We start from the raw sequence: 16,111 nt of genomic DNA, 5'->3' as shown, positions 1-16,111 counted from the left end.
CAGCATATAGCCTGTCCCATGGGAAGTGATTGCTGCATGGGTGGTGGGGGGAGATGGGCCCACTGGGAGAACACTGAGACACAGCAAGGATAGCCAATCTGCCCCCCAATCAGTGCAGGACCCCTCAGAGGAGACTGCTCAGGAATATAGGATTGCATTGAGTGCAGTTTGATGAAAAGAGGCCCAGACCAGTGTTTCTACACAACCCAGGTGCACTGGGTTTCACTAAACCCAGAACTCCTATAAAGTCAACCATTAAAAGCTGAGCTGCTGCACAAAAAACCTTCCCCAGGAAATCAACAGCAAAGCAGCAATTTAGCTCAACCACAGAACTCAAGTACTGGTCCCCACAGGAAGTTGCCCCACTTTAGAAGTAAGCAAAGGACAACAAATTAGTTCCAGCACAGAGTTTAAGTGGTGAAAACAGCAAATAATCCAACACAGAAGTGAAAGAAAAAACAGAGTACCCACAACCAGAGACAAAGTTTGATATTAACTTGTAAAGGTTTTATTTCACCAAAGAACACCTATAACATCTAGAAGGCCCAGAAGTCCCCTGGGCTATCAAGCCAGAAAGGGGGGACAACCAGGCACACCACCAGTGCCAGGGGTCCCACCCAGGGCCCTGAGGCATGGAGCCAGGGACTGGACCCCCTCCCACAACCAGGCACACCGCCATTGCCACCACCGATTAGGTAAGGAGCAGGCCCAAAACATCACCTCCATGTGGGTGGCCCACCACAGCCACCACAATAACCATGGCTGCCATGAAAGCGACTAGCTGCCACAACCACTGTGCAGATGGTCTGCCAGCCACTGGCGTGCACTGACACAAGGAGAGTCACCGGCAGAGACCAAAGAAAAGAAGAGGATGCCTCTCTCCACAATGCTCATTCCAGAGTGACAGAAGAAGCATCTGCTCTATGATAATATTGGGGGACCTGATCACACCTCTCAGCATTGGACAGATCATCTAGGCAACAAATCAACAGAGTAACCACTATCTTTCAGAAGGAGAGAAGAAATCTAGGGTAATTAGGGGGGAGGGGGGAGGGAGAGGGGGACAGGGAGTGACTGGACAAGGGGCATAAATAAGTATGCTTTGTAACAATATATATGCTAGTAATATTGATTTGATCAACATATGTCAACATTGCACCCCAAAAATATGTATAATCAAGTATGATTCAATAAAAACATTAAAAAATAAAAAATATGAAGCAAAAATTGATAGAAGGAAAGAAAATAGATAATTAACACCATCACAACTGAAGATTTTAACACCCTCTCAGCACATAACAAAAAATCAGTAAAGACATAGATGATCAGAACACTATCAACCACCTAATCTAATTAATATTACAGAACATATTTACTCAATAATTCAGAATATTTACTTTTGTGTGTGTGTGTGTGTGTGTGTGTGTGTGGCTGCTGGGTACAGGAATCGAACCCTGGCCTTTGGTATTATCAGCATCACACTCTAACCAACTGAGCTAACCAGCCAGCCCACTTACTCTACATTGACCAAGACAGACCATATACTGGGTCATAAAACAAGTCTCAATAAAACTAAAAGGACTGAAATCATAAAGAAGATATTTTCTGACCTCAATAAAATTAAAGTAGAAATCAGTAACAAGATATTTAGGGGAAAAAACAAAATTTGCTAATCAGGCAACATACTTCTAGATGATCCATGGGTCAAAGAATTCACAGAGGTAATTAGAAAATATTTAGAACTGAATGATAATGAAAATACAACATATTAAATTTCTCGAGATACAGCTAAAGTAGTATTTAAAGGGCCGGCCCGTGGCTCACTCGGGAGAGTGCGGTGCTGATAACACCAAGGCCCCGGGTTCGGATCCCATATACGGATGGCCGGTTCGCTCACTGGCTGAGTGTGGTGCTGACAACACCAAGTCAAGGGTTAAGATCTCCTTACCGGTCATCTTTAAAAAAAAAAAAAAAGTAGTATTTAAAGGAAATCTTATAGTTTTAAATATTTATATTAGGAAAAAAGTCTAAAAGCAATCACTGAAGACTTATTTTAAGAAGCTAAAGAAAAAAAGAGCAAAAACCAAGCTAAGTAGAAGATAAGAAATAATAAAGAGCAGAAATCAATGAAAAATTAAAGTCCGAAGTTGGTTCTTTGAAAAGCAGATCAACAAAACTGATAAACCCCTTGCCAGACTGATCAGGAAAGAAGACAGAAATTACCAGTATCAGAATGAAAAAGAAGTTATCGCCCCAGGTCCTACAGACATTAAAAGGATAAGAAGGAACTATTATGAATAATTTCGTATCTACAAATCTGACAACTTGAGTCAAATAGATAAATTCCTTGAAAACTTACCTAAGTGACAAGATGAAAACAAAAATCTGAACAGCACTGCTATAGCTTGAATGTCCCCCCAAAACTCACTGAAGCTTAATCCCCATTGTAACAGTGTTAAGAGGGTGGGAGATCTGACTGCGGTATTTGAAAGGTGGGGCCCTGAAGAGGCAATTGGCTTATGAGAACATTCATGGATTAATGGGTGATCAGGAAGTAGACTGGGGGCTTTATTTATGAGGGAAGCTAAGTGTATGGAAATGCTCTTGTGATTTCCACCATGACTACCTGCTTAGCCCCAGGACTCTGCAGAGACTCCCCACCAAGAAGGCAGCCCTCACTACATGCACCCCCTGGACCTTGAACTTCCCAGCCCCCAAAACTATAAGAAATAAATTTCATTTCTTAATAAATTACCCAGTTATCAGTGGCAGAAAATGAACTAATATAAGGAATAGCTGTATTTATTAAAGAAATTAAATTTATAATTAAAAAACATTCTCATACAGAAAACTTCAGGCCCAGATGGTTTCACACATTAATTCTATAAATATAATCACGAGAAAGGGGATAGTTAGAATTGGGCTATTAAAAAGTTAGCTTTTAATATCAAGAGGAATATTGGCCAAGAGCCCACATTACGCAGGTTTTAAGTGCTAGACTACAAAGAAATAGAAAATGAGCTCTGATGAAACTCATTTCTTCTTCCCTTTCAAAGGCTTGGCAAATAAAGCTGGGTCGATCTGCTCCCTTGCCAGTCCTCTGATGGAGAAGAGTCGTGCTGCGCGCTCCTGCAGGGTGCCCCCACATTTCAGGCCAAGGGCCATCAGTGCACTCTTAAGCTTCTCCAAACCCAGCAACTCCAGTTCCGCAACAGAGTCGAATGCTAACAAATCTATAGTCTCCTGACCGATAAGCTGAGGGAAAAAAAGAAAATATTGAAAGCAGGTTCCTTCCTCTGAATAAAGACGTTCTTTAATATCAACTACATTTTATTTTTTAAGGAATTTTCATTTAATTTGCCATATCTTTCTACTGAGTTTTAATAATTATCTAGATGTTATTCCATATGCATTCTCAATACGCATAATTAATAAACTAACTTTTTACCTATATATTTAGAAACAAGTATTCAGAACAGTCACAGGAGTAGAGGATTCCTGAACAGATTAACATTATTTTTCCAGCAAAAATCTAAACAGTAAAATATACCCAGCCTAACCCACACTACTAACACAGAAAAGAGCAGGCACCCTAAAAAGCTTAATTTTAATTATTCTCATATCTCTGAATCTATTAATTCCATAATCTTAATGCTTTCTATTCTAATTGAATAATTAAGACTGTCAAGAGTCCCCACTTGTATAACTCAATAGATTTAAATGCTGCTCTATAGACTTGTCACTGTTGTACCCACCAAGTAGGTGTACACACTTTAAGGCAAAATTAAATACTTCTGGGATGCCTGGTTAGCTCAGTGGGTAAGAGTGCAGCCTTGTAACACCAAGGTCAAGGGTTCGGTTCTCCATACCGGCCAGCCACCAAAAAAAAAAAAAGAAAAGTTAGATACTTCTAATGATGAATGCCCTACAAAGAATAAAAATGTTCACATCTAAAAAATTCACTTAAAAAAAAATATATTCAAAGAACAATTCTCTCTCTCAGTGTTATTTTTTTAAATATTAAAGAGCTCTGGGGGCAGACTCTTTATATTTCTAGTTGATCTTAGATTTGGGTTTTTTTTTTTTTAAATCTATTTTGATAGATTTCGGAGTGAACCTTGGCTTTGTTATTTATGGCCACATAATAAAATACCACTTATGTGTCTTTGAAGAATCACACGTGGTTGTTACGAACACAACAGCTATTATTACAACACCAAGAACAAAATTGTCATGGTTAACAATGAACATCAAATATCAGGTTTTTTTCTACTGTTCATTCATTTTCCCAAGACTTCACAGTCAAGATAAAGCCCCTAATGTGCACATGTAACATAAAATTACATGTTTACAACTCCAGAGATGGTGTAAGGATCAAATTAAAGCCCTTAGCATAAAAGATTCCAATATTCTTTCCAAAAAGGGCAATCTATACATTTCTGCTTAGTTACTGGAGGTAGGGGAAGGTTCTGGTTAAACAAATGATGGGCTTTGTGTTTATCAAAGGAAAACACATAGTTTAGGTTCCACCTATTCTAAAGAGCAAACCATTAGATCAAAAACTAAACATTAAAGATTTTTGTTGGAAGTCAGTCCACTGAAGATAGTGAATAATCAACTATTTGAGGGAATATGTACAAATGAAAATGACTTTTCAAAAAGGCTGAATGTGGGACTTATATATTTCATGATAAGGGCTGGCCGGTTAGCCCAGTTGGTTAGAGCAGGTGCTGATAATGCCAAGGTCCAGGGTTCAGTTCAATCTCTGCACTGGACAGTGGCCAAAAAAAAAAAAGATTTAATGATCATCATAGGAAAGATCTTCTTACCCAGTTGACACTTATTGTTCAAACTGTATCTCAGACGAGGAAAAAAATAAAAAAGAGTAGTGATTTAGTGATAGGAAAAATGAGCTCATTTCATCAAATGTAAAATGCCATCTGTCGTAATATAAGGGTACTTCAAAAATTTTGTGGAAAAATAGAATTAAAAGAAAATATGAATAAAAAAATAAATAAAATGTAAAACAGTAACCAAAAAAAAATCATTCCATGAACAAAATTTTGAAGACCCCTCACATACCCCCTTAATTGTATGTATTATTAAGAAAGAATAAACAGCACTAATTAAAATGTAATATGAAATACATTGATTTCAGCGATGCTAAAATGTGAAAAATGTGCACTTTAGAATTTATGACACGGAACAAAGAACACCACCTAGTGGCAAAATAGTATAAATTCCAGAGCTAAAAAAGAATCTTTTTTGGGGGGGACAGGCAAGCTTTGCCATCATCTAACTTCTTAGTATTAAATGAGACTTTCACTAAGCAGCTGATGGGAAAAAGCACATTTTCATTTTAATGACTTATTGTGGAGAATCAACTGATTTGGCTCTAGACATCAACCAAAAAAATTACTTACTGTGTCTCCTGCCTGGCTTTCCTCCAGTTTGACCACAGGAACGTTTTCCCTGTCTTCTCCAGGTGCCACCTTGGCAGCTCCTTCCCCATCAGTCATTTCTTTTGTCTCTTTATCCTTATTCAGCCCGTCCCCAGCTGCTTCCTCTTCTATGGGTCCTCTGCCCTCTGCCTCTTTTTTCTCCTGGGTCTCCTCTGTTTCTATAACCATCTTCCTCTCCCCGTGCTCTACAGCACACGCCTCTCCAGGCTCGGCACTGGAGTCTTCTGAAATACCCTTCCCACAGCCAGTCGCTGGGACCTGTGGGTTTTCTGGTGATCCAGTGTCTGCTCTCAATACTCTCACCCTCTGAGAACTACTGGGAAATTCGGCCACCATCTCAACCCTGTCACTGGCATTTTTCGGGGCATGGAAGCTCAGTCCTGAAGGACCAGGTCCTTCTTCAGTGTCGTCATCCGAGCTCTCAGAGCTGGACACCCCCACAGTCTCTAGTCCTTCCATGTCCAACCTGCCAGAAGCAATGGAAAGGTTTAACACCATTTACAACTTCTCCTTAAGACACAGTTGCAGTTTGTCCAGGAAACAGACTCTGTCTGAAGAAAAGTATCTGTTAGCTTGAGAGGGAGAGTAGGTAAATTTTAGAAAAAGATATTCCAGAACATGTATAAACAGAAAGAAAAAAATTTCAATGAGACTGAAACCAACCATCTCAACGATTCAAGAGGGTCTCTTTCTTAAAGCTCTGAATCTGGGCTGGTCGGTTAGCTCAACTGATTAGAGTGCAGCCTTGCAACACCAAGGTCGAGGGTTCAGTTCCCCTTACTGGCTGGCAGCCAAAAAAAATTAATAATAATAATAATGAAATGAAAAATATAAAGTCATGAATCTCTTAAAACAAAATTGATTTTGCTTAAAACTTTTTCCCCCATATTACATTACTTTTGACTGTTAGAAATTAGATAACAAAGTTACAAAGAAAATCCTATGCTTTATTCACCATCACCCCAAACTGGAAACTACCCAAATGTTAATCAAATGGAGGATCAATAAATTGTGGTATGTCCATACCATGCAATGATATTCAGCAATAATATCAAAGATGAGTCCTTTTTTTTTTTTTTGCAGCTGGCTGGTATGGGGACTGGAACCCTTGACCTTGGTGCTTGGTGTTATAACCACCACACTCTAACCAAGTGAGCTAACCGGCTAGCCCACCATTGATGAATCTTAAAAACATTATGCCAAGTGAAAGACGCCAGACACTAAAGGCCATATGACACTCTAGGAAAGACTAAACCATAGGAAAAGTATCACACTGGTGATGAGTGGCTGCCAGGATCTGGGGGTAGAGGAAGAGAATTAACTACAAGGGGGAACATGAGAACTATCTAGGGTGATGAAAACACTCTATACCTTGACTGTGGTGGTGGTTACATAACTATACACTATAGATTTCAAAACTCAGCGAACTGATCAGCCAAAAAGGGTGACTTTTATGTACATAAATTATACCTCAATAAACCTGACTTTATTTTATTTATTTATTTAAAGATGACTGGTAAGGGGATCTTACCCCTTGACTTGGTGTTGTCAGCACCACACTCTCCCAAGTGAGCTAACTGGCCATCCCTAGATCCGAACCCATGGCCTTGGTGTTATCAGCCCCACACTCTCCCGAGTGAGTCGTGGGCCAGCCCCATTTATTTAATTTTTTTAAATAAACCTAGTAATTTTAAAAATTAAAAAAACAAAGGTAATGCTACTCCCTTTCTTTCAGGAACATTTAATTCCCATTTCAGAAAGAACACATAGAATTCTACACTGAACTCAGAGTTACATGATCTTTGGTTAATAATTATCTTTCTATCCCCAAAAGGGAGGCCAGCAAGGAAGCAAGATCCACTTGCACTTATCATTTTCTAGAACTTGGCCCAAGGGAACTGAGCTGGCAACCAGAGGACCAACTAGGAGGGGGAGAGAACCAGCAGGAGACTAGACAGGAGAAGGAACTGTTGTGCTTTTCACCCACAGAGGTCTGGCAAAGGGACCAAAGACCTCAGTGATGACCGTGAAAAACCAGAGAAAACAGAACAAACTGGAAAGTATAGCTTGACTTCCATGTGGAATGTTTGAAAGTTAACTCTTTCAACACCAAAAAAGTAATTTAAATATGAAGCTATTTTTATGTGATATTTCACTGTACAGAAATAAATTATCCAATAGATTCTATTGGTAGCGCTCATAGTAGGAACTATTTACTAGTACGAGGTTCTTAAAAGAGTTAATGGGAAGATTCATATTATCTTTTCATTTTTCCACAAACTTTTTGAAGCACCTCATTTGTATAATGTGACAATCCCTAAAGCCTGAAGACTAAAACACTCTGAACATTTTCTGAGCTCCCCTCAGACATTACTTAAAAACGTGTTTATGCCAGATGGACAAGAAGGAAATATATCATGTCAGTTCTCAAAGAATAATTTGGAATGAAAACGAAACTTACCAAAAGCATTTCCTCTTTGCTGCACTGGCTCCTCTGTCTGTTTTTGATTTCTTGGGCCGTTTCCAGTTCTCATTCATTTCTGCTGATACCGTCTTGCTGGAGGCAGCTTGCATACCTAACCAGAAATTTTAACAACTCAGTTTCTACTATCAGGACTGAATTTAAAGAAAGTATAAGTAATATGGATTGCAAAAAGAGCTGCAATATAAAGTTCTAGATTTAAATTTCTTAATATACCATAACTTTGTATGGGTACAATGAGATTAATCTCAAATTTGCAGATTTAAAATAATAAACATTCTGGTTTTGGAAGCAGATTCTTAAAGCACCACTGCCCAATTTGAAACTCTGAGGCTGATCGGTTCATATACAGCTCTCTTCCAAACATAATTATTCACCCTCTTGTGTTAGCTATTTTCTCACATCTGTGTTTTTCCTGTTATGTCATAACTTTTTTTTGATGGAAAAGAGTTCTTCTTATTCAACTGTACCCACAATAGGCCTGGCATAATACTTTGGATGCTAAAAATAAAAGTGAATGAGAATCACTCTCATTAAAATCCATTAAAAATAACAGACCTAAAACTGGCAGCAAATACAACAAGGTCTAGACACCACCTAAAGACAGCTTATCCCTGAACACAAACACAAAAAGCATTCTTACCTGGGGCCCACAGCCCCATGGAATTCAGGAGCTAAGTATGCCAAATCTTGTTTGGGTATGTGTTCCCTTTTAAAAATATATTGCGTTCATTTTTGAGGGGAGAGGTTCCAAGGCTTTCATCAGAATCTCAGATGTCTGTAACCCCCCAAAAGCTAAAGAACTGCTCTCCATGTGCAGCGTGGAGCAGTCTGGAACAGCTGGCGTCAGGGGTGCCTGCTGGCCACACTAAGGAATCCTCCTTCTCACCTTTGAGGACGGAATCTTCCAGACGCTCAGCCATCTCGTGGCACTGCTGCTGGTAGTCGGGGCTGGCGAAGCAGTGCTTGGGCTCGGCGAGCTTCCGCTGCAGTCGTTCCAGCAGCTTCTGCTCCTTCTCAGCCTCCCGCTCGGCTTGTTGTTTCACCCACTCGGCCATTCTGGGCACGAGAGAGGAAGAGATGTAACTGAACGGCTACATTTTATGTAATATATTTGCCTCCTGACAAATGAATGCACTCTCGCACATACTGTGATATTCTCGCAGAAAGGTGAGCCATGCTTACTACTAGCACCCTGTAATTGACTTAACTAAAACCCAAAGATAACTATTAAATTATGGAAAAGGTTAAATCTGATAACAATAAATTAGAGTGTAAATATTTCAAGTTTACATTTCTTTTTTTTTTTTTTCCAAGTTTACATTTCTGATTATGCATGGTGCGTGTATAATGACTACCGACAGGAAAGTATGTTCCTCTCTTCAAAAACAAAAAAGGTGGGCATCTTACGCTTTTTCATGATTGACGTCTCGTAGTCTCCTTCCACTGAGATCCCGGCAAGCTTCTCGATTGGTTGTCTTCTCAATTTGAGCACCAAGTGCTCGGAGCATAGATCCAAAACCTGAGCAGATATATTTGGAGAAAGGTTAAAAATGTGTTCAAGGATGAATAAAAGCCAAATATATAAGATTAACGGTGATCCCTACTGTCTTTCTTTTCTTAAAAGGAGACAAACATCAAGGTTCTAACCCAGATAGCAAAGGTAAAAAGACTGATTCAACCCCATGCCATTCACCCTTCATTTTATATTTCTGAAATATCATACCTATACAGCAGGGATACTTAAAGGGCTTTACCAAATGCCAGAGATCCCAAGACTCCCAGATTAAAAGTACTAAAAAAATTAAATGGTGAGATTTTTCAACGAGTTTAAAGGGAAAGGTGAGTTTAAGCTGTCACTGGCTGATATAACATGTTTCATTCTTACTGACACAATTTCAAACAGCAGATGATTACAGTCAGCTCTCTGAAAACCAAACCAAATCATTAGATTTTGAGAAAGCTTAAGGATGACATGTTAGCACACCAGGAGAAATACCAAGAACAGTTTGTATTCTGTTTTTGCTCTTTTAGTTTCTATCTCTTCTTAGATGTGTTAATGCAACCAGGATCTTAATCTATCCCAACCTGTAAATAGCTGCGTTTCCTAAGGTGACTTTAGACCTCCCTTGGAACTACAATAGCAAGACAAAAATCTTGATAAATGCAGGAGGAGATTTCATTGTTTTAAATCTCTTTCTTCACAAATTGGACAGAATATGGTCATCTCTGTTCATCTAATCTTCCTCAAAGTTTTAGAGCCTAGAAAGTTCCCTCAGAGATATCTGGCTGGAGAAGGTGGGAACTGTATGTATCATACAGTATTTCTTCCATAAAAAGAATAAAAGAGAAAACATTCAAAATCAGGCAAGTAAATAAAGGAATAAACAAGGTAAAACAAGGCTGGCACACTACAGAGTCCGTGGAGTTTGTTAATTTATTACATATGGCCAAAGACTGCAAATGCGTTACACTAAGTAATCAACATTCACGTCCTACCTCCTTTTCCACCGAGAAGTCTGGGTTCCAAACTATAAACAGCTCCATGCTGCACTGTGTCACTGGTGTTAACGAGTGCTCCACTGCATTTCACAAAGAAGTATTCCACTGGGACATCCTAGAGGGAATATTCGTTGTTTTAATGCCTTTTATGAGACAGTACAAGTTTCTTACAGGAAGGGACCTAGCTTCTTATCTTTTTATTACTCCAGTTACAAGCAGGTAGTGTGTATTCGAATAATAAATATTGAGCTGAAAATATAAACCACTAAAAGAAAAAAATCATTTCATATGATGCATTCTGGGTATAATTTCTTCCTAATATTACCTAACCATGATATACAGAAGAACTTTCACTCTTGTCTTTTTGGTGAAAATAAAAACTGCTTCTGGGGCCGAGCCCGTGGCGCACTAGGGAGAGTGCGGCGCTGGGAGCGCGGCGACGCTCCCGCCGCGGGTTCGGATCCCATATAGGAATGGCCGGTGCGCCGGTCACTAAAAATACAAAAAAAAAAAAAAAAAAACTGCTTCTTTCTCCTTCTTTAACAGCCAATCTGAGTCAAGGAAGAAGGCTACATAGGACTCAGAGCCAATAACTCTGGCAGTCCCATTTTAAACAGATAAAATCAAGCTGAACATCGAGAGTAGTCCCCAAGTTTAAAACTGACAATGTACATCCTGAAAAGTATAGGTAGGAAGAAGAGGGGGGAAGGGAGGAGACAAGGGTATGGTTTTTAATGCACCATGTAAGCTTTAATATGTTTAGAGCAGCGGGCAGCCAGTGCTGTCTCTTCTGCTAGCATCCCCGACTTACAGCCAATCACCGCAAAAGACCAAGTACTCCCAACGCTACTCTGTATATTTCACAAGTTCTCAGATCAAATAATAAAAAGATACAATGTCAAGAATGAAGAGACCTAAACATCAATAGGAAAGGAAAAATGCATTATTGGTATCTTCCTGAAACGGAATTATGAACAATTCATTCTGAACCACATCACACAGCTATTTCAAAGCGAATCATTTATTCATTCAGCAAATATTAAGTGCCTACTACTTGCCACATACTTTTCAAAAGGTGTTGGAATACTACAGTGAATAAAACAAAAATCCCTGCCTCATGACGCTTACTTTCCAGTGGGGTAAGACAAATAATGGACAAATTGTATAGTATGTCAAGTGGTGATGAGCAGAGTAGAAGGGAGAGGATATGTGGATGGGTGTGGGGTGACCTGTTTTATACAGCTAGTCAAGGAAAGCCTCTATGATCAAGTGACACTTGAGCAAAGAATTAAAGAAAGTGAGGGAACAAGCCACGTGGCTATCTGGGGAACAGCATTCCAGATAGAGGCAACAGCAAACACAAAGACCTGAGCAAGAATAAGCTTAGAGTATCCAAGGGACAGCTAAACGGTCAAGGTGGCTGGAGTGATGTAAGCACAGAAGAGCAATAAGGCCTTAAACACCAGAGAAAGGACTTTGGATTTTACTCCGAATACAATTATTGTAGAGTTTTGAACAAATTGAGATAATCAAAGTCATGCTTTTAAAGGATTACTCTAGCTGTTGAGTTGAAAATAAGACTACACAATCAGAGAAATCAGTGAGAAGCTATTGTGATAATCCAGGTGAGAAATAAAGATTAGCTGTACCAGGCTGGTAGTGGCAGAAGGGGATAAGCAATCGTAAGATTCTGAGAATAGAGACAACACGATTTGCTAATGGTCTGGACATGGGGAATGAGCTCAATAGACGAATTAGGGGTGATTTAAAAAATTTGGTTTGACTAGTGGGAGAAAAGAGGATATATTAGGATGGCAAAGGAAGTTTTGGGGGAAAAATTCATCCCATTTTGGACAAGTTAGTTTGACATGTCTATTAACCAAGTGGAGGTGTTGAGTAAGCTGACAGATACACAAATGTGGAGTTCAGGGGAGAGGTCTGGGATGGAGATCTATATTTGAAAGCTGTCTGCATATTAATGGTACTGGAAGCCACGTAACTGGATGAAATCACCTGGATGAGAGGGGAGCATATTAGAAGAAAGATCAGAAGACTAAGCCCTGGCCACTCCAAGATTGGGAAATTAGGGAAAGAGGCTTGAAAGGAGAGGGCAGTGAGGTGGAAGAGAAATGACAGTGATGTCTGGCCTCATGACAAAAGTGTGTCGAGGGGGGAATGACCAATCACGCCAAATGACACTGACAATCCAAGTAAGATGAAAAGTGGAAACTGATCATTGGATGTGGCAACACAGAAGACACTATGAGAATAAGAGCTGTTCTGCTGGAGTGATGGACCCAGAAACCTAACTAGAATGTGTTCTAAAGAAAAAGTGTTCTACGTTCAAGAATTTTTTTCTGCACAGAAAACCAGAGAAAATATGGGTGATAGCTAGAGGGGATGTGGGTTCATGTTTGCACACTGGTAGAAATGCTCCAGTAAAGAGGAAAAAGCACTGGAAAATGCAGGGGAGAGAGAAATAACATTAAAATAAGTGTTTAAATAGGAGAGGGGGGGAAGGGATACTGTGCAGAGTGGAAAATAACTACTAAATATGTGTAAAATAATGAGGACAGCTCACCCATAGCAACAGAAGGCTGAATATGTGGCAGGAAGGTAGGGGCACTGGTGTGAGAAGGAGGAAATTCTCTTTACTGCTCACACTTTCTCACCGAATAGAAAGTCTGGGCCTCAGGAGGGAAGACATGTTGGGGATTTAAAGAGTGAAGATGTGACAAAGCAACCTAGGAGAGCGAAAGAGTGAGGAACTAACATGGCTTCCCAACCCTGTTCACACCACCGCATACACAAAAAACACTTCTGTGAACCCCTGGGGGAAATGAGCAAACCTGCTGAAGGTGGATCGAGGTTCCAGGCAGCTCCAGATTCTGTCCAGCTGCCCAGAAGTCTACAAGGATTAAAATTCTCAGTAGTTCTATAAAGCAGCAGAAGCCCACTCTGGATTTGGGAAACACAGAACTGCCAAGCAGCCCTAAGGCTGGTGGTTGTGCATAGTGAAAAGATCTGTGTGAGTTTCCCTACCACTGTTACTGCCCAGATACCAGTGCAGAATAGGCGGAGAGTTGGATTTAAGCTGAATGGCATCTTTCCAGGCAAATATGATGGCAGCAGAGAGGAGCAAGGGAGCTCAGGCTATCTGCAATGAAGTGATTAACATGAAAGACTAATCTTGTCTGCAAAATACTGTCTATCTTAAAGAGTTGTTGAGAATATTAAATGAGGTACGTGATACATTTCGTATCTGTTTAATGCTTATAAATTAAAAGCCACTTTAGTTTCCTTTAATATTTTGTATGTGTAATGGGTATGGTATTCCTAAAATTTTAAAAGACATTAATATGAAGCCAGAAAAATTATACATCACACTGCATCTCCAAACAGAACTGCTTATTAAGCAAGACAACTGACCTACAAAATTGCATTTTCTACTAAGATTCTTGTCAATTAAGTCACTAGTAGAAAAAAAGAAAAAGAAAATTTAGAATTAATTTAATTGTCTTTAACCATTAGTGTATTATAACGCACTTCAAGCACAAAGTATTATGTGTGTCTTAGTCCAAGCAGCCTAAGGCCACCAGAGACAAACCTGTAGTCCACTAAAGTTGAATTTATTAACTCACTGTAACAAGGGGGAACTGCACACTAGAGGAATCATGGGGTGTCTCACCAACAAAAGAAGCATTATAGGATTTAGGGCAAGGTGAAATTTAAATAAAGCAGTGTTCTGACAGGCTCAAAACAAAGCAGGATTGTGTGTAATCAGGTCTGGAATGTGAAGTAGACCCAGGCCCCTCCTTCCTTGGCACTACAAACTTAAGATAAACATGGGATGTTATGTTTAGAAACCCCTAATCAGCAGCTCAGCACCTGGGTTGGGAAATCAAGAGTGCTTCTCTATAGCAAAGTGACTTAGATCTTCAAGGCAAGAGTGGAAGGTTTCATTCTTATAATTCAAGCAGCAAAGACCAAAGTTTCTCAGAGAATAAGAAAGCAGAGTGGGCTTTCAAGAGGGTCACTATGACATTTCATCATTGTAGCACGTCCTTGGGAGAAATAATATTTCCTATTAACTTTACAGCTGGCTTTATCCGTGTTTGTTATCCAAGCCTGACGAACAGCAGGGCAGACTTTTTTTTTCCCCCCCAGTGGGAGCAAACATTAACTTTATCATGTGTCAGAATGATTGTTTCTAAAAGCAGTGTGAATTTGAGCTATTTTTTTCATTCCATTATCTCATCAAATGCTGTTTTGCAAGTTTTGTGTTTCCACTCATATTTGCTTATGGTCATGTTTCTTAAGTACCTCACTCAATCTACTCATTTATATTTCTTGTTTCTTATTTTAAAATTCTTATTTCCAACATCTTCACAGTTAAGATTCTATTTTTTTTGGACCACTGTCAGTGAGTATGAAAACTGTACTCATGAGAGAAGAGTTATTGTCAAAGATATCAAAATGCAACTATTTTGGAAAATATTTTCTCATTTGGATGGTCAAAAACAGTTTTGCTGACAGCCTTTAGACTGGATTGCAGTGTAGGAGAAATGTGGGGAAGCTAGAAAAAAACCCACATTATTTACAAACACACATCGCTTCTTCATGGAACTGTTCCAAGTTGTTTAAAGATTTGGTTTACACTGCAGTGTTAACATTTGTTAAGCTTATAAATAACAAGCAGGAGAAACAGCCTAGAGAAGCACGGATGAGGTGCGGTGGTTACAAAGAAAAGCATAGTCCTAGATCAAGGCCAAAATTAAAATTGGACTCAGGGAGACCACTAAATTCTTTAGATGACTGAGCAGGTTTAGTTGGTAAAAGGTTGCTTACTTGGGAACTACATAAAAGCACACACGTAACTTCAAATGAGACCACCAAATGATTAGAGACACCATTTAAATAACAGGCCCTAAGAACCCATGCCTTCAACAGGACAAGTGTGAAGCCTGGCCCCGACCAGATGAATGGCCTGGGTTTGGATATGACATGCTCGTCTAGGTTGGAGCTAACAGGGCTGTGCGATCATTGCACAAAATGCACGTCGCAAACCGTGATATGAAGGGAAGGACTTGAGTCTTAAAGGTCATCTGGTTCAACTGCCTCATTTACCGATGAAGAAACAGAACCAAAATGTCTCTGAGGGCTGAACTGCGCGTCTGCAACAGGAATGGGTTTTTTTGGTTTTGGGGTTTTTTTTTTTTAACCTCCTTCTGTGGGGAGGCAAAACCACCATCACCACAAAACAAAAGTAAGGTCTCGGTATCGGTCAGAATCGCCTTAAAACTGTTGAACTCTCAGCCTTAGAACGAAAAACCCCAGAGAGCAGACACAGCCCGGCCATGCCCTCTCCGCACCCAGCCCTGCCCCTTGTCCGCCTCTTTCCCCTTCCTTCCAGGAACCGCGATCCTCACCCGATCTTGGCAGTGTCGACGGATAAAATCCCGTACGGAGCACGCAGCCGAGACCCACCGCACCGCCTCGCACCCGGAGCCGGGGCCCCGAATCCACACGAGCGCCGCAGCCTCCGCCATTTCCTCTCGCCGTCGAATTTCCAGTCTCCGCGGAACGCCGGGCGTCGCCACTAGTCCGACGCGTCTTGATGACGTCGGCCTCACCCTTCGGCGCCCCGCCCCTCGCGCTTCCGCTC

General features: G+C 40.2%; 1 protein-coding gene across 2 annotated transcripts; it reads right to left on the bottom strand.

The window, feature by feature from the left end:
* Window positions 1-2,786: 2,786 nt before the first annotated feature.
* Window positions 2,787-16,073, bottom strand: SDE2 (SDE2 telomere maintenance homolog). Of its 2 annotated transcripts, XR_010022319.1 has the most exons (8): window positions 15,876-16,073; window positions 10,444-10,561; window positions 9,355-9,466; window positions 8,834-9,003; window positions 7,924-8,038; window positions 5,424-5,928; window positions 3,756-3,861; window positions 3,166-3,255 (listed from the first exon to the last, which is right to left on the bottom strand). XR_010022319.1 is itself a non-coding variant. In XM_063082807.1 (7 exons), exons 1-7 carry the CDS (start codon window positions 15,993-15,995, stop codon window positions 3,034-3,036), a joined length of 1,362 nt encoding a protein of 453 aa, XP_062938877.1. In that variant the 5' UTR covers window positions 15,996-16,069; the 3' UTR covers window positions 2,787-3,033. The 2 variants fall into 2 exon arrangements, 1 of the variants encoding a protein (XP_062938877.1); XM_063082807.1 differs by lacking the exon at window positions 3,756-3,861 and having other exon boundaries at window positions 2,787-3,255; window positions 15,876-16,069.
* Between the last annotated feature and the right edge of the window lie 38 nt (window positions 16,074-16,111).

This window comes from Cynocephalus volans, chromosome 18 (genome assembly GCF_027409185.1).
Source record: "Cynocephalus volans isolate mCynVol1 chromosome 18, mCynVol1.pri, whole genome shotgun sequence".
Classification (NCBI taxonomy): Eukaryota; Metazoa; Chordata; class Mammalia; order Dermoptera; family Cynocephalidae; genus Cynocephalus; species Cynocephalus volans.
This window is presented reverse-complemented; position numbering and strand designations above follow the sequence as displayed.